This window comes from Carassius auratus, chromosome 25 (genome assembly GCF_003368295.1).
Source record: "Carassius auratus strain Wakin chromosome 25, ASM336829v1, whole genome shotgun sequence".
NCBI classification, from domain to species: domain Eukaryota; kingdom Metazoa; phylum Chordata; class Actinopteri; order Cypriniformes; family Cyprinidae; genus Carassius; species Carassius auratus.
The window spans coordinates 8,794,354-8,820,276 of record NC_039267.1 but is presented as its reverse complement, the minus strand read 5'-3'; the positions used below and the strand labels follow the sequence as shown (position 1 = coordinate 8,820,276).

Here is a 25,923-nt window from a genome sequence, read left to right as displayed (position 1 = left end):
ATTTGAGGACATTTCGGTGACACAGGGTCATTTTAGTATCATTACTGTTATAGTTTTATTAATGTTTTGAATTAGTTCTTATTTTTAAATTTAGTGAGTTTCGTTCGTTTTACCAATTTTTTGTAATTTGTAAAATGTTTAACATGATTTGGCTTTTCATGCACATCTGAATTCATGTACATCATGTTGAAATGCTGATGAAATGTTTTTGTATTGTAGCTGCACCACAAGCTGAAACATTTGAATGCATCTCTTTGGTCATGAAGGTGAGTGTGTTTGTGACTGATTCATTAAAGAATTTGAATCTGACAGTTATTACCCAAAAATTGTTGCCCCTGAAAAACTACATAAATTCCAAAATAGCAATACTACTGAGAAATTTATATTAAAGTGACATAAAGACAAGGTAATATTTGATACACGTTGGTTTTCGGTTATAATTAGCTTTGATCGACCAAACACTGCAAATTAATAACTTTGCTTAGACATATTATTTGAATTTAATTTATGACAAAAAGTAGAAAGACTGTTGTGGATATGTGTTATGTCATCAGCACTGCTGTCAGTGTCTTTGCAGGGCTCTCGACTTTTAAAACTCCTGTAAATGGGCATGGGGACATTTTCTGCGTCTTGTGCAATCATGTCAACTTTTGGAATAGTTTGTCTTTCTTCAGCTTCAGGCATCCTTGCATGCATATGACCTGAGAAATCCTGGACGTACTGCGCATTTTGTAGCATTTACACAAACACAGCTACGAAGATACTATGCAAGATGATGCACACGTTCTCAAACACGCATTAAAAAAAAGGAAGCTGTTTAATTTGAAGAGAGAACATTTTAACATGAATTAGCATTCTGTTTTTTCTCTATGTTTGGCTGTGTATGTGTATTCTGCTGCTGGCAATGCCAAAATGTTACTTTCTACAGACTTAAATTGAATCTCTCAGTCGGACAGTTTGTTGACTGAAGGATTTTAGTCTTTTTGACAAGCGTTTTATAACACAGAACCTTTGGTGCAGAGATAACATATTCAAACATCACCATGTACTCTGTCTTCTGTGGTAAAGGAGGGGTCCACAGAATGGCCTTTGATTGGTCCATTGCATTTAGTGTGAAGTGATGTGCATCGCTGATCGCACTCCTCAGGTATCAGCCTGTGGTGGTTCAGTCCAGCGCGATGCCTCGTTTCACGGTCCACGTTCGGGACGAGTGGCTAACCGTTCCATGCAAAGATGCCACCTGCTCCATCAAATGGTTGGCTTTTGAAGCTCTCAAGCGCTACATCAAGAACAAACCTGACAATGGAGGGATCCAGCACATCAAAGATGTGCATTTTGTGGTCAGAAGATGTCAGGGAGCGATCTTGCTGGACAATGACGATACCATAGAAGATGTGCTTGAGGATAATGACTTTGTTGAACTTGGTAACATTAACACTTTGGTTTACATGTTCAGTGTTTTGTCGAGAGATTGATCAGTCAGTCAGCTCTTGGCTGGCTTTGGAGAGATTGTTCTTTGGAGACTGTTTACCGCAAATACTAAATCCTGTTTTGCAAGATGTGTCAATAACATGTTATTTTACTGTTATCTTCAGCTATTGAAGGGGACACCATGTCACAAGATTTCATTCCAAGTCAGCCTGCAACGTCACATCTGTATCCTTATATTGACAATCATCATGTTTTAATTGAATAAATTATATTGTCAGAATAGTTGCAATTAATCACATACATCAGTTTTTGATGAGAAAATCCCAGAATTAAGATCACTTAAAGACATCATATTTAAATGTGGATCAGGAAAATGACACTTAACGCTTAATTTCTGTGATGCTTTAATGAATTTGAAGTACATTTTTATTTTATTTCATTTTTTTGTGCAGTTTATAGCATTTTTTATTAATTTAGCTAAATGGATGCATTAATTTGACCATGCTTGTTGTTGTTGTTTTTTTATTTTATGACTGATTTCTAACCTTTACTTATTATCACTTATATAACATTTCACCCAGTCTCACATTGGGAATCATTAGTTGATTTTTTTTTTTTGACAAAATATCGACTTGCATGTAAATGATTGTCGTATGTTTTGGAAAGCCTCTCAAAAGCTTTTAGCTATTCTTTCCGTGTGTAAACTTTAACAGCTCTAAAAAAATACCCTTAATGTGAATGTTAAACCAGAACAAGAGCATACAGAGAACCAGAACAAGTCAGTATGAAATAACAGCATTTTTACTCTCATCAGTACTACAGTATTAATGACAGTGGTCTGTTTTTAGTACATTTCTCTAGACGGGAACAGCCTGACCTCAACTGATCTTGTGAACTTAGGGAAAGGCCTGTATATGATTAAGGTAAGTGGATTTATGATGGACTTTTGTGAAGATTTTACATTTATGAACAATATTTCTCAAGGGAAATGCATCACAACTGTGATCTGTCCCTCAGCTGACCCCAGAGGCTGAGCAAAAGGTTGTGCAATCAAGAGAGCTCCTGGACACAATTGTGAAGGAAAACAAAGGTAAGCATGACATCCACTTACGTAAAGGAAATATGTGTTGATTCTTTTGTAAGTGATCACACTTGGCCTTTTCCTACAAATAAAGGTCCCAAAAGAAGGTCTTCACAGCAATTTCATAGGAGAACCAATTTGGGTTGCTCAAAGAACCTTTCAGTAAATAGAACCATTTGTGTATAAAAAAAACAATTTAATAATGTAAGATCCTTTTGTGCAATGGAAAGGTTCCATGGATGTCAAAGCTTCTTCATGGAACAATAGATGTCAACAAATAACCTTTCTTCTTTTTTTTTTTAGATTAGAGGTGCTTAAATGTCGCAAACATAAATATTTTTGACTTGGACTACTTTGGCACAACTCTTTCTTCTGAAAATGTAGTGCAAAACAGCACATTTGCCCAAGCATGCATATTTAAATAATCTGCATAAATATTAAATCGTGTAGGATTTCATAATAATGACCCATCAGTCTTTTCTTTTTCCTTTTCTAGTCGTGTATGGCATCACTACGGGGTTTGGTAAATTTGCTCGGACTGTCATCCCAGTCAGCAAGCTTAAGTAAATATAGTTTTTGAATTTATCGAATATTTTTTACTCCTGAAATCTCTTGCATTTAAATTAACAGCATCTCACATTTTTCTCTTTTTCAGGGAGCTCCAAGAAAATCTTCTGCGCTCACACTCCTCAGGTGTAACATATTTTAGTCAAATTAAATATACAATACCAGTCAAAAGGTTGGAATTTTTAAGATTTTTTTATGTTTTTGAGAAGTCTCTTAAATATAGTAAAAACAGTGTAGAATAACAGTATAAACGACTGGAATAATGGCTGTTGAAAATTCAGCTTTGCATCAGAGGAATAAAAGACATTTTAAAACATATTAAAATAGAAAACTTTCATAATATTACTGTTTTTACTGTATTTTTGATTACATAAATGTAGTCTTGGTGAGCAGATTCCGAATCTGGAATCGTAATGATTCCAAACTTTGGACCGGTAGTGTATATGTGAACACATTTCCGTTTATGTTTTTTTTTTTTTTTGTGACATATTTATTCATCATAGAAAAATTCCTGGGATGAATTGACTTGACATCATTTATATTTATTATTATATTTGGTTATATGTCACTGTAGGTCTGGGAAGCCCTTTAAGTCCTGAAAGAACTCGAATGCTGCTTGCACTGAGGATCAATGTTTTGGCCAAAGGGTACAGCGGGGTTTCACCGGAGACCCTGCACAGAATGATCCAAGCCTTCAATGGTACATTAATCCATCCCTCATTATTTTAACTGAAGAGGGTGTTGTTGTGGCTTTTGGTTTCTTTGGCACAACATATGACACATGGTGTGTCATTTCAAAGAATACTTTGTTAGTTGCTGCGTCTTTGAAATGGCATTAGCAAAAGGTTTCTTTGGATTTTTTTGGAAGTGGATATTTTACTGTTTTCGTTCTTCTCTCTTCTCAGCATCCTGTTTATCGTACGTCCCGGAGAAGGGTACGGTAGGTGCGAGCGGAGATCTTGCCCCTCTTTCTCACCTTGCCCTCGGCCTGATGGGAGAAGGCAAGATGTGGTCACCCAAGAGCGGCTGGGCGGACGCCAAATACGTAAGATGCTTTGGTTGCACATCTTTGTCCTAATGATAATGAAAGCAATGCATAAACACATGTACTCCTCATTTAGCCCTTTAAAGTCACGTTTGACCTTTGTATTGCCGCAGGTTTTGGAAGCACATGGTCTGAAGCCCATATCTCTGAAGCCAAAGGAGGTACGGTTAATCCCCCCCATTGTGCAGTCAACATGTTTATCTCTGTTGACTTAGAGCTGTTTTTTGGGTCAGAAATATGTGTCCTTGACCTGCCTGGTCCATTTGAACAGTGAAGGCCCCCTTAGAACCCACTGTCCCACAAGTCATTTTTGTGTAGCAAAGTTAAAAACTAGAAAACATAGAGAAGAAAGACTTTCTAAACCACATATGTGTGCTAGAACGTGGTTGCTCAGCAGTTCTTCAAGCTGTGTGAATAGATTAATAAATGCATAGACTGATTGACAGACAGATCAGTGGTTCACTAGTATTGTTCTGTGATAAAAGATAAAAGTGTTGGCTATGTTTATCTCGGTTCACAGGGGCTGGCTCTGATCAATGGGACTCAGATGATCACTTCTTTGGGAGCAGAGGCCGTGGAGAGAGCTGAGGCCATCGCCCGGCAGGCAGACATTATTGCTGCCCTGACCCTGGAAGTCCTCAAGGGGACAACTAAAGCCTTTGATAGTGGTGAGCTTGTGTAAACATGTGATTGATGTGCTGGATGTGAGCAGACGTATTTAGACACTGCTCTCACTGCAGAGACAGAAACTGTAAACACTGAAGAAAACTTTCAGACTTGTCAGACAAAACATGGCTTGGTAGACAAAACATAGGCCTGTTTGTGTAACGCTGCCTTACATACAAAGTCACAGAACCTGTCACAAATGCAGAACTGCACCAATTCTCTGAGCACATGCTTTGGTTATACAGTGGTGGAGTAATGGGAAGTATACAATTTGATGAAAAAAATAATAATTTCTTACAGATATTCATGAATTGCGACCTCATCCAGGACAGAAGGAAGTGGCCCTGCGTTTCCGATCCCTGTTGGACTCTGATCACCACCCATCTGAAATTGCAGGTGAATGAATCCTGCAGTGTTCATACGCTCCATTACAGTTCATCATTAGCCGTTCGGTGGTAACCTCTCCTGCTTTTTCCGATAATTGCAGAGAGCCATCGGTTTTGCGACAGGGTTCAAGATGCCTACACCATGCGCTGTTGTCCACAGGTAACATAAGAGTCCGTAAGAGTCCTAAATAAATCATAAGTGTTGTTGACACCAGGGTTATTATAGTTAACTTAAACTATTTAAAATATTTTTGTTAATTGAAATTAAACTGAAATAAAATAAAATATTGATATAAGATGAAAAACTTAAACTAGATCAAAATTAGAAATGTTGCACTGGCAACTTGGTGAAATAGGATGACTTTCTAGCTCTGAATTACTAACCGGAAATAAATAAAAACTAAAACTGACATAAAAATCATTTAAACCCAAATAGTAATATAAAAAAGTAACAAAAATAAAAATAAAAAAGCTAATAAAAATGGTTAGATTACTAACAATTTTACTAAAATAAAATAAATTACAAAAAAGTTCAAATAACATTAAAATATGTGAGTAGTATAGTACAATGAACGAATGCATACAATGAAGATAAACCTAGTAATATGTGAACCTGGAGCACAAAACCACTCATAAGTAGCACATGTATATTTGTAGCATTAGCCAAAAATACATTGTATGTAATGATTTTTTCTTTTATTCCAAAAATTATGAGAATATATAGTAAAGATCAATGGCCCATGTAGATGTTTAGCAAATTTCCATGATTGTATCTCGGCCAGATATTATTCTGTTGTCCTAACAAACAATACATCAGTGTAAAAATTTACTTATTTGGCTTTCATATTATCTATAAATTTCAATTTAAAACAGTTTATCCACATGACTGGTTTTGTGTTCCAGGGTCACATATTAAAAAAAATAACTAAAACCAATAATAATGATAAAAGCACATAACAAAATTTCTATAAATTAAACAAAAATGAAAATGAAAACAGAAAATCTAAAAATTAAAGCTGGCTGACTCACATGTGACCAATATCTTAATATATTTTGCAGGTCCATGGAATTGTCAATGACACAATTGAGTTTGTCAAGAAAATCATTAATACAGAAATCAACAGTGCCACAGATAACCCTGTATCCTTTTTTTTTTTAATCTGAATTTTACAATTTTGTAACTTTAACAGTTGAACGTTTACTGTTGCAGTACAAACAGTGTCAGTTGGTCATGTGACCTCAAATCGCCAACCCTCATTGAAAATTTAACAGCTTGAAAATGTTTCCTCCTGAGAATCGGTTTGGTGTCAAGATTGATTGATTGAACTACACCAGCCTCTTCTTTAGTTCAGTACTTCAGCCTTGACTGTAAGTTAGATGGTGTTTGCAGAAAGAGGTGAGACCATATCTGGTGGAAACTTCCATGGAGAATATCCAGCAAAGGTATTTCATCTCAACACAATAGCGTTTATTTAGCAAAACGTTTGGGTGACATTCTTTCCTTCCATTCTTAGGCTCTTGATTATTTGGCGATCGGGGTGCACGAGCTGGCCTCCATCAGTGAGAGACGTATCGAACGTCTCTGCAATCCTTCTCTCAGTGAGCTGCCTGCATTCCTGGTCAATGAAGGAGGCCTGAACTCTGGATTCATGATCGCACACTGCACTGCTGCAGCTCTTGGTTAGCATCACAAAGATCAGGAGAGAATAACTCTCCTTAACCAAATACTAGAAAGTTTAATTTTGACTACTGAACTGAAGTCGTGTTGACCATTAACTAAAACAGATGCATTTTTATCTGCAGTTTCAGAGAACAAAGTGCTTTGCCACCCCTCCTCTATTGACTCACTGTCCACTAGTGCGGCCACGGAGGACCACGTGTCCATGGGAGGCTGGGCCGCACGTAAAGCCCTCAGAGTGGTCGAGCACGTCGAGCAAGGTCCAAAACCTGACATTAACCTCTCATATACCTACTGACGTCATCCACTGTTCAATTTAGCCCCCTATTGGAGCATCAAAGCAAAACAGCACAAATTACTTGATGTTTTGCGACACAGTCTCTTGACATTTCATTACTAGTTTGTTTTAGTGAATTGGTTGCTAATTTCATAATCTCATTTATGTTACACCCCAGCATACGGTTAGGTTTAGTGGTAGAGCTGCATGCTTACTTTAATTTTTTATATATTTTAGTTACTTTAGCTTTTTTGTTAATTTTTGTTTACATCTCTTTTGTACTTTTTTGGGTCTTCTGTTTACGCACCAATTATTGTTAGGTTTAAGGGTAGATCTTCATGTTTTTGTTTTTGTTTTTCATTTAAGATTTTTGAAAATATTAATTATTCGTACAATGTGAACTGTAGAAACCATGCAATTTTTAAAAAAAATTAACGTATAAGTATGATTTTAAGAGAAATTATAATTGAAATTGTATGAAAACATACATTTTTAGAAAAAAAAGTGTTCGCTGGTACATTTCGCTTTGAACAAAATGTAGGATATGTTGTTTTGTTTCTGGCACGTCTCCTAAACATAAACTTCACTATGTTGTAAGCAGATCTTATGAAAATGTGAAAACCAGATTGTACGAATTCATATGAATTAACCACTTTTTTTACAGTGAGATCGGGTTGAGATTTTATTTTTATTTTATTTTATTTTTTTGATTAATAACCACTAACCTTCAAAAACAGATAAGAATATATCGTTTTATCAAATAGCAAACCTGAATATTTTTTTTTTATATTTCCTTACAGTGCTAGCTATCGAGTTGTTAGCTGCCTGTCAGGGTATTGAGTTTCTACGCCCCCTACGTACAACGACCCCATTGGAGAAAGTGTATGATCTTGTGCGAGCCACAGTAAAGTAGGTCAAAACCCCCAAAACCTCCAATACAATGAACTTTCAGGTTAATAATTGGCAAAGCTTCGTCTCTTACTACTTATTTTTGTCTTCTTTTCTCTTTTCCCCAGGCCCTGGTTTAAAGATAGATTCATGGCTCCAGACATTGAAGCTGTACATCGGCTGCTCGTAGACCAAAAGGTAAGCGTCACTGTTTCTTAATATTCGCAACACTATTACTATGAAAACATGGTGGATCATAAAGCAGGTGAAAAGATTTCAGAAACAAATACAGACCAAAACATCCATCCACAAACATCCCAGAACACCCTAGCTATTTTCTAATCATAATTTTTATACATTACTTTCTTGCATTATAATGTGCGTTATAGTTTCTGCAAGCTTAGTTTATGTATAATCATGTGCTCCAATTGTTATAGTTGTATACACTACTGTTTAAAAATTAAGTGTTGCATGATCCTCCAGAAATCAGTCTAATATGCTGATTTGGTGCTCAAGAAACATTTCTCATCAATTTTGAAAACAATATTTTTTTCAGTATGCTTCGGTTAAAAAGGACCACATTTATTTGAAATAGAACTTGTAAAACTACAAATGTATTTATTTACCTTTTACTATTGATCAATTTAATGCATCCTGATTAAAAGTATACATTTCATAAAATAAAAATCATACAGAACTTTTGAGCACGTATATATATATATATATATATATATATATGTATATGTATATGTATATGTATATATATATATATATATATATATATATGTATATGTATATGTATATATATATATATATATATATATATATATATATATATATATATATATATATATATATATATATATATATATATATATATATGTATATGTATATATATATATATATATATATATATATATATATATATATATATATAAAACATGCAATGAAAAAATGCACCTAATTTTACATTTCCATCTTTTTATTCAAGACAATTTACTTTACACAAACATTCTAATCCCATATTGTCTCTTGCCTGTTGCATTCAGGTGTGGAACATTGCTGGGCCATACATTGAGAAATACTGTATGGAATACATCCCAGAGTCCCGCCCCTCTTCCCCAACAGCCTTTGCTCTGGACCCACCCCCATCACCACGGAAACGGGTCAGGCTGGAGTGACAGAGGATGGCATCCTGCTGATACTGTCCTATTGTCTCACATTCAATACATTAACATGAATTTATATAGAGCATGTCAAGCGTGTGCCTATTTCAGCATAGTTCTTAACTCTTTAATGTTGTTTTTTCCTTGAATGAAGTTCATTATATACAATGTGAACTATTCCACTTCTGCTGTGACTCGAGCGTATTTTGCCATTTGTTGGTTCTTATGCGGGTTCTCAGTTTCTGAGTGAAGTGTTAGCGATTAAATGTCTTGTGATTCAGTTTCTGACTGCGGAATAGAGACTGTTTTCATTGAGATATTGAAACGAGTAATTGCATCAGTCTGGTTTTAAAGGAACTGTATTTGAACTTTTGACAAATGGAAGGATGTTATTCTTTGTTCATTGACTAGTCACCATATGAAATATGTTTCATCTTCCCTTTTTTGGCTCTTTGTCAATTCCCTCTTTACATTCTACTCAACATATCAGTTTTAGTTTACCTTAGTGTTGCTAGCAAATCCACTGGTTCATATCTGAGATGAAATGTGTAAAATCAAAATCAAAATTCCATTTATACATATATTTCTTTGTTCTAAGTGTTTTAAGATGTGTTTTCTGTGAATAAAATCTGAAATTTAACAGAGTATGACTTCAGATTATTTTGAATATATACTGTATATTAGTGCATAAATGACATGGACTCCAACATAGTGATTTTTGTCCAGATTAGTAGTTTTATAATAACAGTAGACAGAATGAAACATAGCTGTGATATAGCGATGAGAAGAGCAGGATGGGTCGTACTGAGGGCCGCCCAGCAGGCGCAGGGATGTCAGGGGCAGCTGCTGCTGTACAAGATAGTGAATGTCCATAACAATACTGCCCAGCCTCCCTCTGTATGTCTCTCTCTCTCTCTTTTCCTCTGAAAGGTGGTTTACTGGTCTAGCTGCAACAGCAACAACTTGAGACCGCAAAAAAAAAAAATCTCTCTCTGTATCTTTTTCATTTTTGCCTGTGTATTTGAAAAAGAATATCATCAAAATTAGAAAGGAAATACTTGCTTACCACAAATTTACATCTAAAGGTAATGCTTTCTCTTGTTTAAATGGGACATTGTCTAAACTTTGTTTTTAGACCCATGGATTATTATTGCATGTCATCTATCTATCCATCCATCCATCCATCCATCCGTGTTGGTTTCTGTTAGGCAATATGTGTACATTACAACTGTCTTAAGGAGTGTATGTTTCCAGCAAATGTTTACATGTATGCCGTTATGGACTAAATATGATTCTGAGAGAAGATTGAGACTACATTTGTCTTCGATGAAAACAGTGTGTGTGGACTGTGAAGCAGAGACATGAGTATAGATGAAGACACTCGCTGGCTGGAATGGGTCACCAAGCAGTTTGAGAGCATTGCAGGAGATGATAAAGAAATCGACTTGGATGAGTTTAAAACCGCTCTGAAAGTAAAAGAGGTGAGCTTTCTGATCATGGAAACCTTTATGATATTCATTTATTATCTTGTTGATCCCTTATTTTTCCTGTTTGTTGTTGTAGTCATTTTTTGCGGAGAGGTTTTTCGCCTTGTTTGACTCTGATGCCAGCGGCTCCATCAGTCTGGATGAACTTCTCGAGGCTTTAGATCTTCTGATCCATGGCAGTGAGACGGACAAACTACGTTTCCTCTTCCAGGTCTACGATGTGGATGGTAAGGTGTAAAATACTAGAGTTGGGTCCGAGTCCACCTTTGTCGAGTACGAGTCAAGACCAAGTCCACAAACATCGAGTCCAAGTCCGAGTCCGAGTCCAAAAGGGTCCGAGTTGGACTCAAGTCCGAGTTCTTAAAGGCCGAGTCCGAGTCGAGTCCGCCCGAGTCCAGAAAGTAATTAAATTAAAAAAGATTATAAATTGGTATTGTAAATTTTTACATTCTATTAATATTTTAACCTTTCAACCCATTAAACCAATGGCAATATAAAAATGTAATAAAAAAAATACCACTGTTACATCTAGTCATTGCCATTGAACATTTTTATTTTATGTCAACAGAACTAGTTTCCTATCAAAAAAGTTTTCAAAGGTTTTATTGTATTACAAGTGCATGAAAATACAAAGGAACCTATTTTATTATTGTATCACACTATATTGTCCTCCAGTTAAAGATGACATTTCAGTTATTTAATGCCTCTCCCCCACATTTGACAGAGGTAAAGTGCAGCCAATGAGGAGATCCTTAATGATGACATTATGAATTTCTTGTTGTCTTGGAGAACTTGCATCATAAAGTAGCACTGCTTGTTTGGTCAGTTCTGGTCTTGCAAATCCTGCAATGCTGAGCTGTGCAGCATCTGTTGGTTGCTGCTGCTGTCTTTGGTAGTCGGTTGCATCGGTTTTCGGATCACCAGTACACTGAACCGAAAACCGTTTCTTTCGGAGGCGTCCGATTTGAGAACAGATGAACTGATGATACTGCGCATGCGTGTAATTTTTCAAGTATTTTGTTAAACATCGGAAAGTGTGATAAAACTATAACTATATATATATATACGTTTTTTTTAAGATAGGGGCTACATGTTTCTAATCTGTAGCCTATATTGTAGATTATGTATGGGCCAAAGGGGTTTTCAGGGAAGTTGGACAATAATTAAGACTCTAAAGACTCCATGTTTAATATGAATAAGGGATGATTTATGAAATATCTGTACTGTATTTATAGTTAATGATGACAGATTCACAAACTGAGTTTGTAGTAAACAGAACATGAACACGAGTAGAGCAGCTGATGATACTGAACTGCAGCATGTGCCGGTGTCCTGACATTTTATCCTACCCTGTCAGAAAAAACCCGGGTTTTGAGCGATTCTCGTTCTCGAGTCAAGAACCGGTTGTATCTGTTTTCAGATCATCAGTAAACTGAACCGAAAACCGTTTCTTTCGGACGCGTCCGATTCGAGAACCGAGAAGCTGATGATACTGTGCATGCGTGATTCAGCGTGAAGCCGAATGACTCACAGCGCGTCTGAACCGAACTGATTCTTTTGGTGATTGATTCTGAACTGATTTTGTGCTAATGTAATGAGTGCGGGTAAACCGAGGGCTTGAATGAAGGGCAATCTGACGAAACGTAAATTCATTTAATAACAAATACATCGCAATGGATTATGTATCCGGTGAACTGTTTTTTTTTTTTTTCAACCGGTTTATTGAATCAAACCGTCCGAAAGAATCGGTTCGCGGAAAAGAATCGAACTTCCCATCACTAATCCACATTGATATCCAGTGAGTGGTGCGTGCGTTTCGTCTGCAAGCATGAGACTTCTGCCTGCTGGTGTGGTGCAGTAAATGACAGAAGGGGAGACATTCATTAATTTATCATTTCAATTTTATGATGGTTTTATTGTTACACATGACGTGGACTCGACTGTACTCGGAATATTTTCCGAGTCCAAAATGTTCAAGTCCGTGTCAAGTCCGAGTACAAATTCACCCGAGTGCGTGACAAGTCCGAGTTCATTCAAAATTGGACTCGAGTCCGGACTCGAGTCCGAGTCCAAGTTCGAGTACCCCAACTCTATAAAATACCATCAGCTTTTACGGTTTCATTCTAAAATTTAGTGGTAATTGTAAACGTTTTAGCACAAAAATTGTCTTACTTTTAGCACAAGAGACAAGACATACAAAAAAATTACAGAATCTCACAAATATTGACAATTGAGTTACAATGGAGGTTGAGAATTGCTCCCATAATGCATTCTTTTCTTACGATTACAATTACAATTACAAAAGTCCCTTACAGTTTGTCAAAGATTCAACGTTAAACTATTATTGAAATGATTGTGTTGACCTGTCAAATAGGAAGTGGTTCCATAGACCCAGATGAGTTACGTACGGTTCTGAAATCCTGTCTGCGTGAGAGTGCGATCTCGCTCCCCGAGGAAAAGCTGGATGACCTGACGCTGGCGCTGTTCGAATCTGCCGATCAAGATAACAGCGGCTCCATCACGTTTGAAGAGCTGAAGGCGGAGCTGGAGAACTTTCCTGAAGTTATGGAGAACCTCACCATCAGGTGGGACACGGTTATATTACAAAAGAGAGAATATTTAGACCAACAGCACAATTGCGATGATTTTTGTATACTACACTTTAGTAAGAAAGAGGTTAATATCGAGTAACCTTATTTTTTAGATACAGTTTTGCCTGTACTTAGATTTTTTTTTTTTTCTTTGGCAATGGAAATAGTATCAAATTAAGTGAACTGTTGTGCACGTCTGAGCGACATAATAGCAGTTTTCCATTAAGAATGAACTTGAGTTTGGAGTTTTTGAGTTTTGAACACAATGGTTGACAGAACGATTCAATGACTCACTTATAAAAACAATAATCATCATGTTTAGATCCTTAATTAAGTTTTTTTATTATTTAGTGAATTATATCAATGGCTTACTCAAGTTTAGGGTTACAGCCAGAAGTGATGCAAAATCTTGCCATAAGGAACAAGAAATTAAAATAGCTACCTATCACATTGTGCTTTATTAACGTCTACACCTACCCCAAACTTAAACCCTTACAATAATGCAAAAAAAGTCATTATTGTTTAGATTCTGAATGAAATTCCTTTTAAAATAGTACATTACCATGATTTTGCAGACAAATCTCCACTAATCAGAGAATCGAAACAAACAAATAATGCCAAAATAATTCTTAGTGCCCATCCGCTCCCATGAAGCATTGCAAATAATGTAATCAGTCTAACTCCGCTTTCAAACTATCTGTATCTATATGCATATTTTGTTATAAAATCTTTAAATCAGTAGTTTTATATTTATCTGTTGTTTTTAATTCGCTTAATGGGATTGTAGTTCTTAACCCTCATTAAAGTCGTTACATTATACGTTTTGTCCAGTTTTGAAATATTGTTTTGGTTTGAATCAAAGTTTGTGATGTCATGATACACTTCATAGCTGGTTAGTCTGTTACTCTTTACCAAAGACCACAACTAACCACTGTGTAATCAAAAATAAATGCTCCAAAACGTACCAAATGTTTTACCAAAAAATACTACTCTTTCTTGTTTTCACTTAGTGCCGCCAACTGGCTGAAACCTCCTGATCTGGAGCCGAAAAAACGCAAGACTCCTCGTTACCTGACGCGGTCGTACTGGCACAACAACAGCCGCAAGCTGCTCTTCCTCTGCATGTACTCTCTTCTGAACGTGCTCCTCTTCATCATCGCTATGCTGAAGAACAAACATGGAGGCCCCTGGTTCATGGTGGCCAGAGGCTGTGGCCAGTGTCTCAACCTCAACTGCACTTTTGTTATGGTGAGTTGAGCTGATTAATGCATCTAATATTTAATATTTCCTGTAGTGACAGAGGGTTTTGTCTCGCAGGTGCTGATGTTGAGGCGTTGTCTGACGTGGCTACGTGCCACCTGGTTGGTAAGGGTCTTCCCTTTGGACCAGAACATTCTACTGCATCAGATCGTGGGCTACGCTATCTTGATCTTCAGCATTGTGCACACTGGCGCTCACGTCATGAACTTTGGTAACCTGTGATAAACGTGTTAAAAATGGTCAAATTCCTTTAGAAGGATAGTTTTTGAAAGAACTTTTTAAAATGAAGTTGGGTTTAAAAAAAAAAATTACTTTCATTCTATTGACAAGTCAACTTGAACTAAACATGAAGTAAATATGAACCTGTAATAAAACATACTCTCATGTTGTTTCAAGCCTGTTATTTTTCTTTCTTTCTTTTTTTACTTAAAACACAAAAGATTATTGATTTTTAAAGTCAGTGGGGTTCAGAAAACACTGAACACCACTGACTTTCATTGTATGGACAAAAAAAGCATATGATGGCTTTTTCCTTTTTGGGTGTACTATCCATTGAAGTCCATAAAGCCTGACATATGAAATAATACCCCTATCTATTTTTATTTTTTATTTATTTAATTAAATAATGTTATTTATTTTAAAAGTTAACAGTATATTGAATATTTATACAAAATATGAAAAAGAAAAAAAGTTGCATATTATGTTACCATATTTGACACATCAGACTTTTAATGCCTCATATCGGATGATATAGAATGTGGCCCAAAATGAGCAAAAATATGCAATTTTATATATTATACAATTATATAGCAAAGAAGTAAGATGAAATTCTGATAGCTTGTAATGTAAATCTTAATAACAGTAGCAAGCTGCTTAGATAAAATGCAAGTAAACTTCAGTTGTCACTTGTTATCTCCCAATAATATAATTAATATCTTAATAAGATGATGTTGTTTTTATTGTGGGGAATGAAACGTATAATACAATGGCAATTCAATGATGACTGAGAGATGAACGAATAAATGTTCCTCAAAAGCCACCAAAAATGATTCATGGACAAACAAGTAAACCAAAGTTGCTTCAGTTCGGTAATTATCTTGAAATATTAGATTGTGTATCACGTATGATAGCTTTGTAGGATTACATTTAGTGTATAAAGTAGGCTATATGACCTTATAACATCACAAAAGCAATGCATTAATAAAGAATATTTCTTTATCTCCCTTTCCCTCTGTTCTTAGCCCGAATGTCTCAGAATGATGGCATGTACCAGCTGTGGGAGTATCTTTTCACCGTCCGTCCCGGGATTGGCTGGGTCGATGGCACCGCCTCCATCACGGGCGTAGTTCTGCAGGTTCTCATCTGCTTGATGGTGGTGTGCTCCAGCACGTTCGTCAGACGCAGTGGTCATTTTGAGGTGATGGCTTGCTGATTGAATTCATGAGAAGCAACAATCTGCTGTGATTACTATATCAATATATCATCCTTCTGTGAATATCTGCTGATTTGGAGAATATGAAGCTGAAAAAGACAATTGTTTCAAGGCCATGAAAGCAAGTTAGCAAAGAATTCTGTTTGCAAATAGCAGCACATTAATTCAGCCATACATACCAACAAACAAAAGCAATTCAAATATGCTTTATCCAAGCCTTTCAAGGAAAGGTTTTGTTTTTGTGTAGGTGTTCTATTGGTCTCATCTTTCCTACGTCTGGGTTATGGCCCTGTTGATCGTCCACTGTGCAAACTTTTGGAAGTGGTTTGTGGCACCGGGACTGATATTCCTCATTGAGAAACTTGTTGGAATAGCAGTGTCCCGCATGGGTGGGCTGTACATAGTTGAAGTCAACTTATTGCCCTCAAAGGTATCATCTGAGCCAATGTACATATTTTGGTGTATTTTGTTTACTGGAACATTTAGTTAGTCATCCATGCTGAAAGCCTCACCTCTACTGCCTTTTATTTCAAAGGTAACACATTTGGTGATCAAGAGGCCTCCATTCTTTCAATTTAAACCTGGAGATTATGTGTATATAAACATTCCTGTTATTGCCAAGTATGAGTGGCATCCGTTTACCATCAGCAGCGCTCCTGAGCAGCAAGGTAAAACAATATATTAGTCTTGCGAATTCTAATATATGACAGTGATTTGTTTATATTTTAGTAGTATGTGCATTTAAATGCAATTTAAAAAAAATGCACTGCAGAAAAATCTTATTCATATTTTGTCAATGTTTTTGATTGGCAGTTAAACAATCTAAACACCTTTTAGGGGAAAAAACCATCAATTTACACAAAAGTGAAATTATTTTTAACACAATAAGATTTGTTTTCAACAAATCTGCCACAAGTTTTTAGACAATCTGTCTGAAAAAAAATTTCAAACAAAACCAACAAATTTTAGTTGTGAATTGTTTTCAGATAATCAGTCTTCAGATTGTTTTTCTTAATAATTTTTTTTCTGACAAAAACAAACAAAAATTTACATAAAGCAAATTTTCTAAACTATAAGATGTCTTTAATACTGTTTTTAGACAGTCTGTTAATTCAAGTATATTTTCTAACAAAACAAAACCGCACAATAGAGAAAATCTGTCTTGATGAAACGTTTTTCTCTAACAAAACAAAATTTACACAAAGAAATACATAGTACATGATAAAGCAAGTGTTCAACAAAATATTTCTCCTACCCTCAAACAGATATGCTGTGGCTCCATGTTCGTTCCATGGGCCAGTGGACAAACCGCTTGTATGAGTATTTCAGACAGTCGGAGAGTCAAACCGTTAGCAACAAGAGGCTCACCGCCAGCCTGAGGAGCAGACGCCACAAGAGCAGAACGCAGGTCTGGGCTTTTCTTGATCATTCACTGACTGAGCGCTGCAATCTAAACACACAATGATAGAAGTTCATTACTGTGTTTTTTTTTTTTTTTTTTTTTGATGCAATTCTTTATAGGTGGGGTTGTTTTGCAATCACATCTTTGAAATTACCAAGACTACTTGATTTTCTTTTTTATATCAACGGGCTTCTTTACAGTATTTTTTGGAACAAAAATTGCCATTTATTTTATAGAAAGGCAAGTTCACATTGCAAAGTAAGAACCTTAAACAATTTTAATACAATAGACATTAGCACTTCTTCTGCAGAATTATTGAGATACTGTTATAGTTTTCATTCAGTAACAATGTTGCTTTTGTAATTTAAATATATTTATTTATTTATTTTATTTTATTTCATTTCATTTCATTTTATTAATTTTTTTAAAGTTTTAATAAAGAATGTAACACTGCTCCATGTAGAATGAAATGTTCAAGTCTGCAAGCTGCAACAATACTGTGGCGTCTAATAAGGATGATGCTGTTGAACTGACCCTGTACCGGACAAGCAGAACTCACCCAAACTCCCAGAAGCCCGTCGGTGACCCTGTAGCCCAAGCAGAACTGGGAGACGTCTCTCTGGCTACAAAAGAAGTGAGTTTTATAATAGATGTTCTATTATACATAAGATACACATTAGCCAGACTTATTTATTATAATTTTTTTTGTCTTCCAGCTTACAGCGAAATTAAGTGAAAATCACAGATATTGTAACATTAAGGCAAGTAATTTGATTACAAAAAATGTTATAAAATTTACTGAAAGTGATTGTCTTATAAGGATTGTATGCATTTGTTTATGCTTTTGTTTGTTAGTGCTATGTGGACGGACCTTTTGGCACCCCAACTCGACAGATCTTTGCATCTGAGCATGCGGTGCTTATCGGCGCTGGAATCGGCATCACTCCCTTTGCATCCATTTTACAGAGTATTATGTGCCGGTGAGACACGCAACATCTCCATTCATAAAATTCAAGTCAAGTTTTCTTTGCATGAAAGAAAATGCTAAATTTGTGCATTTGTATGTAAAATGTATTTTTGTCTTTTTTTTTTTTTCAGTTATCGCATGAGAAAGCAAAACTGCCCAAACTGTAATTATTCCTGGTGTGAAACCATCAAAGACAACGAAATGAAACTGAGGAAGGTGAGAGTGGTGATCAGTCGAATGGAAACTAGAATAAAAAATAGGGTTAGGAAAAAAAGAATTATTTTATTTCAGAAATTAAAAAAAAATTATAGAATATAGATAGGCTCAAAGCTGATGGATATGCACAACTCAAGTTTTTAATCATCTTTTAACTTCCTGCAGGTGGACTTCATTTGGATCAACCGAGATCAGAAATCCTTTGAGTGGTTTGTGAGTCTGCTGACCAATCTGGAGATGGACCAGGCAGATGAGGAGCCAGAGGGTCAGAGAGAACTGAAGTTAGAGGGATATGGGGTTGGCACTCAGATGTTGACACAATCATACTTGTTTTTATGTTCTCAGGCCGTTTTTTGGAGATGCACATGTACATGACTTCAGCCCTCAGTAAGAATGATATGAAGGCCATAGGTCTGCAGATGGCTCTGGATCTGCTGGCCAAGAAAGAGAAGAGAGATTCCATCACTGGCCTGCGCACACGTACACAGCCAGGCAGACCAGACTGGGCCAAGGTAAGCAAGGCCAATATTCTATTCTATTCTATTCTCTCCAATATCTTTGATTATCAGTGTTTAAATGCATTTTCAGGTTTTCCAGAAAGTGTCTGAAGAGAAAAAAGGAAAGGTTCATGTTTTTTATTGTGGTTCTCCTGCTCTTGCCAAACTCATCAAGGCCCAGTGTGAACATTTTGGCTTCAGCTTCTACAAGGAACATTTCTGAAGAATTTACAATATTTTGTTTGCTTGAAATCCTACAAATGATAACATAATCATCTGACAATCTGATCTTGCCGATGTGTTTGATGTTGTACGTTTTGTAAATTGCATGTTGTTGTATGTTTTCAGTTTTACACCTTTAATGAAAATGTGCTGTTGTTGTTGTTGTTGTTTTTAAGAAATGCCTTTTCTGGTTATTATGAATATGCATCATGTAAACGTATTTTTCTCCAGTAAGAGAATAGTCACTGCAGTCGGTGTAATGAAAAAATTTGTCATGTAAATTATAATATGAAGTAATTTACTCTAGAATATACAGTTGGAAATATTAGTTGCATATAAATATATATTTTAAGGTGTCCTTGTTACTATGCAATTATAAATTTAAGTACTGAGAAATATTAATTAACTACGTGTACTTAATATATGGTTAGGGTTATGATGAGGGCTTGGTTTAGTGATACTTGCATGAAAGAAGGCATAATTGTGTGTTATTATAATAGTAAGTGCATGAAGCATGTAACAAGGACACCTCAAAATAAAGTTACCCCCCCCCCCAAAAAAAAAAATACATATGACATAGCAGATGACATAAACAGTTTACATTGCCAAGTCATAATAATATAAAAATAATGATAAATATTGCATAAAATATGACCAAATATACACTATAGAAGTATTAATATTTTTAATTACTTGTATTTATTGTAGGCTACTATTTATGTCTAAGTGTTCCTGTAGCTCAATTGGTAGATTGGTTGGGATTTCGATTCCCCGGAAACACACGATGGGTAAAAAAAAATTGATAGCTTGAATGCACTGTAAGTCTGCTAAATGCATACATTTAATTTAATTTATGTGTAAGTGTTTTAACTGTGTTTTAACTATTGTTTTAAAGTGTAGAAATGTTTGAAATCGTTAGCGAATGTAACAAATAGAAATATGTTGAAAATACCTGTCGCATTGTGTTTCTTGTTCTGTTTTTAAGAGACTGTAGGAATTCTCATCAGATTTCCTAAAATAAACAGTAAAACGCAGACAAGGATTATTCACTTGGTTTACAGAGACATCTAGCGATTATATTCAGCAACGCAACACTAGCAGACTTTATTTAGCATTCAAATTTTCAATAAGATTCTGCACATAAAATCATAACTATAAACATTTTCTTATTCCTTTTTAATTAACCGTAGTATTCATCTAAAATGTATAATCAAAATAATTATAAAATAACTGTTAAAAATAACAATATGCGTATAATAGCCTAAATTCGTTAACGCAGGTGGGCTTCATAATATTCACCTCATGTCACATCTTATCAGACATCAGATTGGGTGTCACGGAAGCACGTCTCCTCCTATTGGCCAGTGCTACATCAATACAGCTGTAACATCTGCTGTGTTGCAGATTTGGAGCGAGAGGAATCTCTCCGCATATATTTTTCTTTGTCGTCTTCTATATTATCCCTTCATAGACGCCCGAGCGGACCGCGCGCTGCTTTCAGGTGAGCCTACGTATGTTTTCATTCCGTTTCCAGCACTGCATGTTGTTCAACGCCCTCAGGATCACATGAGCCCTCGCAGATTCAATTTAGAATGATGCGATTAGATTTTATAAGCATTCGCATGTGTTTGTGCTGACAGGATTAGTGCTCAATAAAGAGATTTGTTTTCTATTCATAACCTGGCCATCTAGATGCTATGTAGCTATGCATAAACGTTTCTATTTTACATTTAAATGTATTATGAGCGTAGACTTCGCCACACGACTAAAGTATACCAGTGATTTGTGACGGTAAGATTTGATATTTTGTCATATTTTGTGGTTATACCAAGTATTTGACAAAATGGTGGATCTATATTTACCTCTGTCTGCAGATGCTGCACCTGAATCGCTCTAACAGGACCATACAGGTTTCCTGAGATGTCCCCTTGTCAGTACCACTATCACTGCATGGCTGTAATGTGACAATGCGCTGTCTGGTGGCTCGCATCAATCACAAGACTCTGATCGTCATCTGTGTTGTGTTTGCCCTCATCACTATACTGCTGTGGAACAAGTGCTCCAGTGACAAAGACCTGCCCACACAGATCCGACCTCAGCTGGAGTTTGCCCCCACCCCAGAGAAGGACGAAGACATCGGGCAGGCCCCCGAAGCACCGCCTGGATCCAGAGAAGTCACTTATGAGCAGATTGACTGCCTTATCAATGAAGATGTCATCATAAAAGGCCGTAGGGAGGGGGGCGAGGTGTATCTGCCCTTCAGCTGGGTGGAAAGGTACTTTGACGTCTACGGGCGTCTGGTGCAGTATGATGGGACGGAACGGTTTGAGTTCTCCCACAGTTACTCCCGGGTGTATGCCCAAAGGGAGCCTTACCACCCGGATGGGGTCTTCATGTCCTTTGAGGGCTACAACGTGGAAGTGCGGGATCGGGTGAAATGCATCAGTGGTGTGGAAGGTAGTTTGGGGTGTCCCTTATTTTGCCACCCTATGTAATAACACACACAGAGTAAAGGTGGAACGGTTCACAAAATCTTGGTTCGGTTTGTATCAAGGTTTTCGGTTCGATTTGGCATACATTAATGTTTTTTTTTTTTCATTCTAACATTTTAGAAATACCATACATCAGCATAAAATATATAGACTCATGATCTACCATTTAGAGTATTTGAAAATAAGTTATTTTCAAGGTCATGTAGGGCTAATCAGAAAACTGAAAGAATGAGGCAGCTTGATTTTAGGAATAGACACATCATAAATTAAATATGTGGGACTCTGTTACAGCAAGAGGGGAGATGTTGATGTCAAATTTAAAGAATAGGCTTTCTTGTCACTGTCAGTGCCTGCATTTATTACAGAGTTACATTTGTGGTGGCTCTTACAAAAAAAAATCTATCTTTAAATGAAGTAAAATAACTTAAAGCTGTAGACTTTAATGGTGACATGAAGGCCACCAACATAAAAAGAAACATAAGATCAACCAGCATAATACTTTACTTTCTCTAACATAAAAGCAACCACTTGAAATTAAAGTACAGTATTTGAAAGAAAACCGAACAAATAAATATTGCTGGATTTTGTATCACAAGTCATTTATTTTCCACCATCAACAGAAATGCAGTCTGTGGCTTTGTAGGAGGTGAGTTCTTCCTGAATGATGCTGGACAAAGGTTTGTTGGTTCTCTCCTATGTTGTAAAGCGTTCTCCAAAAAGCTCTGCCATGGCAGATTTTTTTCTGGGGAGGAGCTGATGCTCCTGGCTCTGCTGCTGAGGATGAACTGGCCACTTGGATGTCACTGGATTGACCCTGTACAGTAGAAAACCAGTCAACACCATAATAGTTTAGAAAATAATATTAAAGTCAACTTTAAATGTCAACAATTCATGTCAACATTTTCATATATGCTTGAAGCAGGTTCATGTTCAGCTCTGACTTAAATGAAACTGATCTCAACCAGCTAAATGAAGAGATAGTTAAAAAAAAGTTTTTTATCATTAATTACAAACCCTCATGTCGTTCAAAACCCGTTAGACCTTTATCCATCTTCGGAACACAAATTAAGATATTTTTGAAGAAATCTGAGAGCTTTCTGACCCTGCTTATACAGCAAGGGAACTACCACATTCACCTACTACGAGAATACTTTTTGTCTGCAGAAAGTTCTTGGATTTCATCAAAAATATATACATTTTTGTTCTGAATCATGGAAGTTCTTGTCTTCATTCCCCACAGCCAATGCAATCTGACAGTACTCAGATAGTAATCATGTTCATGGATTAGTTCATTATTTATAAGCGTAGTAGAATGAAGCAGGGTGAGGCTGAAAGCCATCAAGGTTAAAACGAGGCCACTGAGTGAGCACGACACACGGCTCAAAAGCAGCAGAGCTTTTAATATGCAACAGTCGACCACTTCCCCTCCTTCCGGTCATGAGTATGGGGTAAAGCATTGCTGTTTTATCATACTAGGTATGTTTGAAAGTTCTTTTACAATGCTACTCTGTGCGGTCGTCACTTGTCTAATAAAACGTATAACATATTAAAGCGTCTTTGGTGTTTCCATGTTTTCTACAAAACAAAACTGTAAATCAAGGGTGTTTGACGTCCTTGGCAGGCGACAAAATGGCAAAAAGTAAAAATTGCTTATTTCTCTGGATTTAAACATTAAATGGGATAAGAGATAATGTAAGTACACAAGTCAATGAAATACATAACACTGTTCTATTAGTTTTGGGATATTTTAATAAGAAAATCGTGCATAATGTGCCGTTAATGGTGCAATGCATAAGTTGTATGTTAGTGCCTTGTTACATTGCAACTACGCTAAGTTAAGTGTCAGGCTTGGCAACCGGCTCAAATGGTTTCAGAAAGCCTTAACCCCATTTCTGGGATCAACCTTCTGTGTTTTTATTGTTTACAGGTGTACCAATCTCTACCCAGTGGGGTCCTCAGGGGTACTTTTACCCCATTCAAATAGCTCAGTATGGGCTGAGTCACTACAGCAAGAACCTCACAGAAAAGCCGCCTGATATAAAGATCTACGGCGTTTCTGAGGATAAAGAGGGTGGCTCAAGTCCATGGGTTGTCCCTAAGGGTTGCACACTCTCTAAGCTCCAGGATCAAGGTCGCTTTGGGTTTGCGCACCATTTTGTCACCGCGGGTATGAATTCCTTGCAAAATTTTTGTTGGTTTAATTCAGATGATCACAGATAGATGATAACTTTGTTGTGTTTTCATAGAGAACCCTGATGGCGTGTCCTTGGTCTTGGACAATGCAAAAGATTTCGTCCTGACCTTTGATGTGAAGTTTGTCTCCAATGGTAGCATCTCCGTGGTTCTGGAGACCACAGAGAAGGGACCTCCTTACATCATCCATTACATCACTAGTCCTCTCCTTCTTTCCTTTAAAGACAGAGAGGTCATCTATGGCATCGGCTCTCGAGCCTCCTGGAGTACCGTCAGTCGCGATTTAGTGACCGATTTGCGTAAAGGAGTCGGTTTGTCCAACACCAAAGTGGTGAAGGTTACCAAGATCATGCCACGCCGCGTGGTCCAGCTGGTTCTTAGAGGTTCTGGCTTTATCAGCAATATCACGGTGTCTTCCACTGCACACATGGCTGCCTTCTTTGCCGCCAGTGATTGGCTTCTTCATAACCAGGATGAGCATGGAGGGTGGCCGATTAAGGTGACCCGAAAACTCGGAGAGGGGTTCAAGAGCTTGGAGCCCGGATGGTACTCCGCAATGGCCCAAGGCCAAGCCATGTCGACATTAGTGAGGGCATACCTGGTGACACACAACCCTGCATACCTCGGCGCCGCAATCCGAGCGACATCCCCCTTCAAGAGGACTTCTGAACACGGTGGAGTCAAAGCGACATTCATGAACAAGTACGACTGGTATGAGGAATACCCCACAACACCTAGTTCGTTTGTTCTTAATGGCTTTATCTACTCTCTGATTGGGCTATATGATGTGGCGGAGACGGCGGGCAACAAGCTTGGTCGAGAAGCAGGTGTACTCTTCAGTCAAGGACTGGAGTCCCTCAAGGCCATGTTGCCATTGTTTGACACAGGCTCTGGAACGGTTTATGACCTGAGACACTTTACCCTGGGTCTTGCCCCTAATTTAGCACGCTGGGACTACCACACCACGCACATCAACCAGTTACAGCTGCTCGCATCAATCGACAGTGCCCCCATCTTCAGGGACTATGTGAAACGCTGGAAGACTTACCTGAAAGGAGGCCGGGCCAAGCACAACTAGACTTTCTCAGATGGCAAATTTATTTAAAATCTTAACTATTAAGAATGAAACCTACTGAGCATTAACAATGAAATAAGAATTTTTACTTTACATGAAAAGGGTGCGTATTTTATCCAATATGTTTGCTTTAAAATGTCTTGCTGAAGAGCTTGAGTTGTTGTACAAAATTTGAGAATGTGGAGTCACCTAAAATATTTATTTGCAAAATATCACGGTATAATATTGAACGTGAGAAGCAATGCACAGTTCTTTACACAGATGTTAAAGAAAGCACTGCAGATTTGCTCTAAAATTAAACGACTGTATATCTTAATGCATACAATTAGTATATGTGATTAGTCACACTAATGATTGTGTTTTAATTAATCTATTAATAGGTTATGCAGTAAAAATGTCATTATTATTGCATAATGGTAAAATGAGTGTATTAGAAATGTTTTAGAAAAATTTTATCTTTGTATATTATAGCACAATCCTATCATAGGTCTTTGTGATTTGATACAGTTGCACTATTTGAATAGTTTTCTTTTCAGTATGTAATTATTTAAAGCTTAAATAAATGTGCTATTTGAGCTGTTTTAAAACGTTCAGTGAACAATCATTGCTATCAAAAAGTGGACTGAGAGACAGGTGTTGAACATAATGGCATGATATTCTTTGAAGTGGATTGGAGACCCATGTAAAACCCTGGCACGTGAATACGGTAATCATTAATCACTGTGTTATATATCAAAATACCATGGAGTTATGATCTGATACAATCACCGTATTTTAGTACTGCCTCAATTACTTTGACATAGGCTAACACAATTTAAATATCTTTAAAACTTAAAAAAGCTCTTATTTCTACGTTACAAATACATGTGAATAAATATACATTAAGTAAATTAAAAATAAATTA

General features: G+C 36.7%; 2 protein-coding genes, 1 long non-coding RNA gene and 1 pseudogene across 4 annotated transcripts; 3 read left to right on the top strand and 1 right to left on the bottom strand.

Annotated features, from left to right (window-relative positions):
- The first annotated feature begins 1,126 nt into the window (after positions 1 to 1,126).
- hal (histidine ammonia-lyase) lies at positions 1,127 to 9,832 on the top strand. Its single transcript, XM_026203252.1, has 20 exons — positions 1,127 to 1,425; positions 1,596 to 1,656; positions 2,182 to 2,209; positions 2,280 to 2,354; positions 2,449 to 2,521; positions 3,009 to 3,075; positions 3,168 to 3,205; positions 3,654 to 3,779; positions 3,985 to 4,124; positions 4,238 to 4,285; positions 4,645 to 4,792; positions 5,091 to 5,186; positions 5,278 to 5,336; positions 6,236 to 6,316; positions 6,554 to 6,619; positions 6,691 to 6,856; positions 6,980 to 7,114; positions 7,932 to 8,040; positions 8,148 to 8,217; positions 9,069 to 9,832. Exons 1-20 carry the CDS (start codon positions 1,179 to 1,181, stop codon positions 9,198 to 9,200), a joined length of 1,965 nt encoding a protein of 654 aa, XP_026059037.1. The 5' UTR covers positions 1,127 to 1,178; the 3' UTR covers positions 9,201 to 9,832.
- Positions 9,833 to 10,444: 612 nt separating this feature from the next.
- LOC113043744 (NADPH oxidase 5-like) lies at positions 10,445 to 19,805 on the top strand (annotated as a pseudogene).
- LOC113043751 (uncharacterized) lies at positions 18,886 to 20,645 on the bottom strand. Its single transcript, XR_003275782.1, has 3 exons — positions 20,559 to 20,645; positions 20,212 to 20,271; positions 18,886 to 18,971 (listed from the first exon to the last, which is right to left on the bottom strand). It is a non-coding gene; the product is annotated as an uncharacterized LOC113043751 (long non-coding RNA).
- On the top strand, positions 20,596 to 25,520 carry glcea (glucuronic acid epimerase a). 2 transcript variants are annotated; one of them, XM_026203263.1, is made up of 4 exons: positions 20,596 to 20,760; positions 21,134 to 21,716; positions 23,679 to 23,918; positions 23,998 to 25,519. In XM_026203263.1, exons 2-4 carry the CDS (start codon positions 21,227 to 21,229, stop codon positions 25,020 to 25,022), a joined length of 1,755 nt encoding a protein of 584 aa, XP_026059048.1. In that variant the 5' UTR covers positions 20,596 to 20,760; positions 21,134 to 21,226; the 3' UTR covers positions 25,023 to 25,519. The 2 variants fall into 2 exon arrangements, with proteins under 2 accessions (XP_026059048.1, XP_026059049.1); XM_026203264.1 differs by lacking the exon at positions 20,596 to 20,760 and having other exon boundaries at positions 21,180 to 21,716; positions 23,998 to 25,520.
- Positions 25,521 to 25,923: the final 403 nt, after the last annotated feature.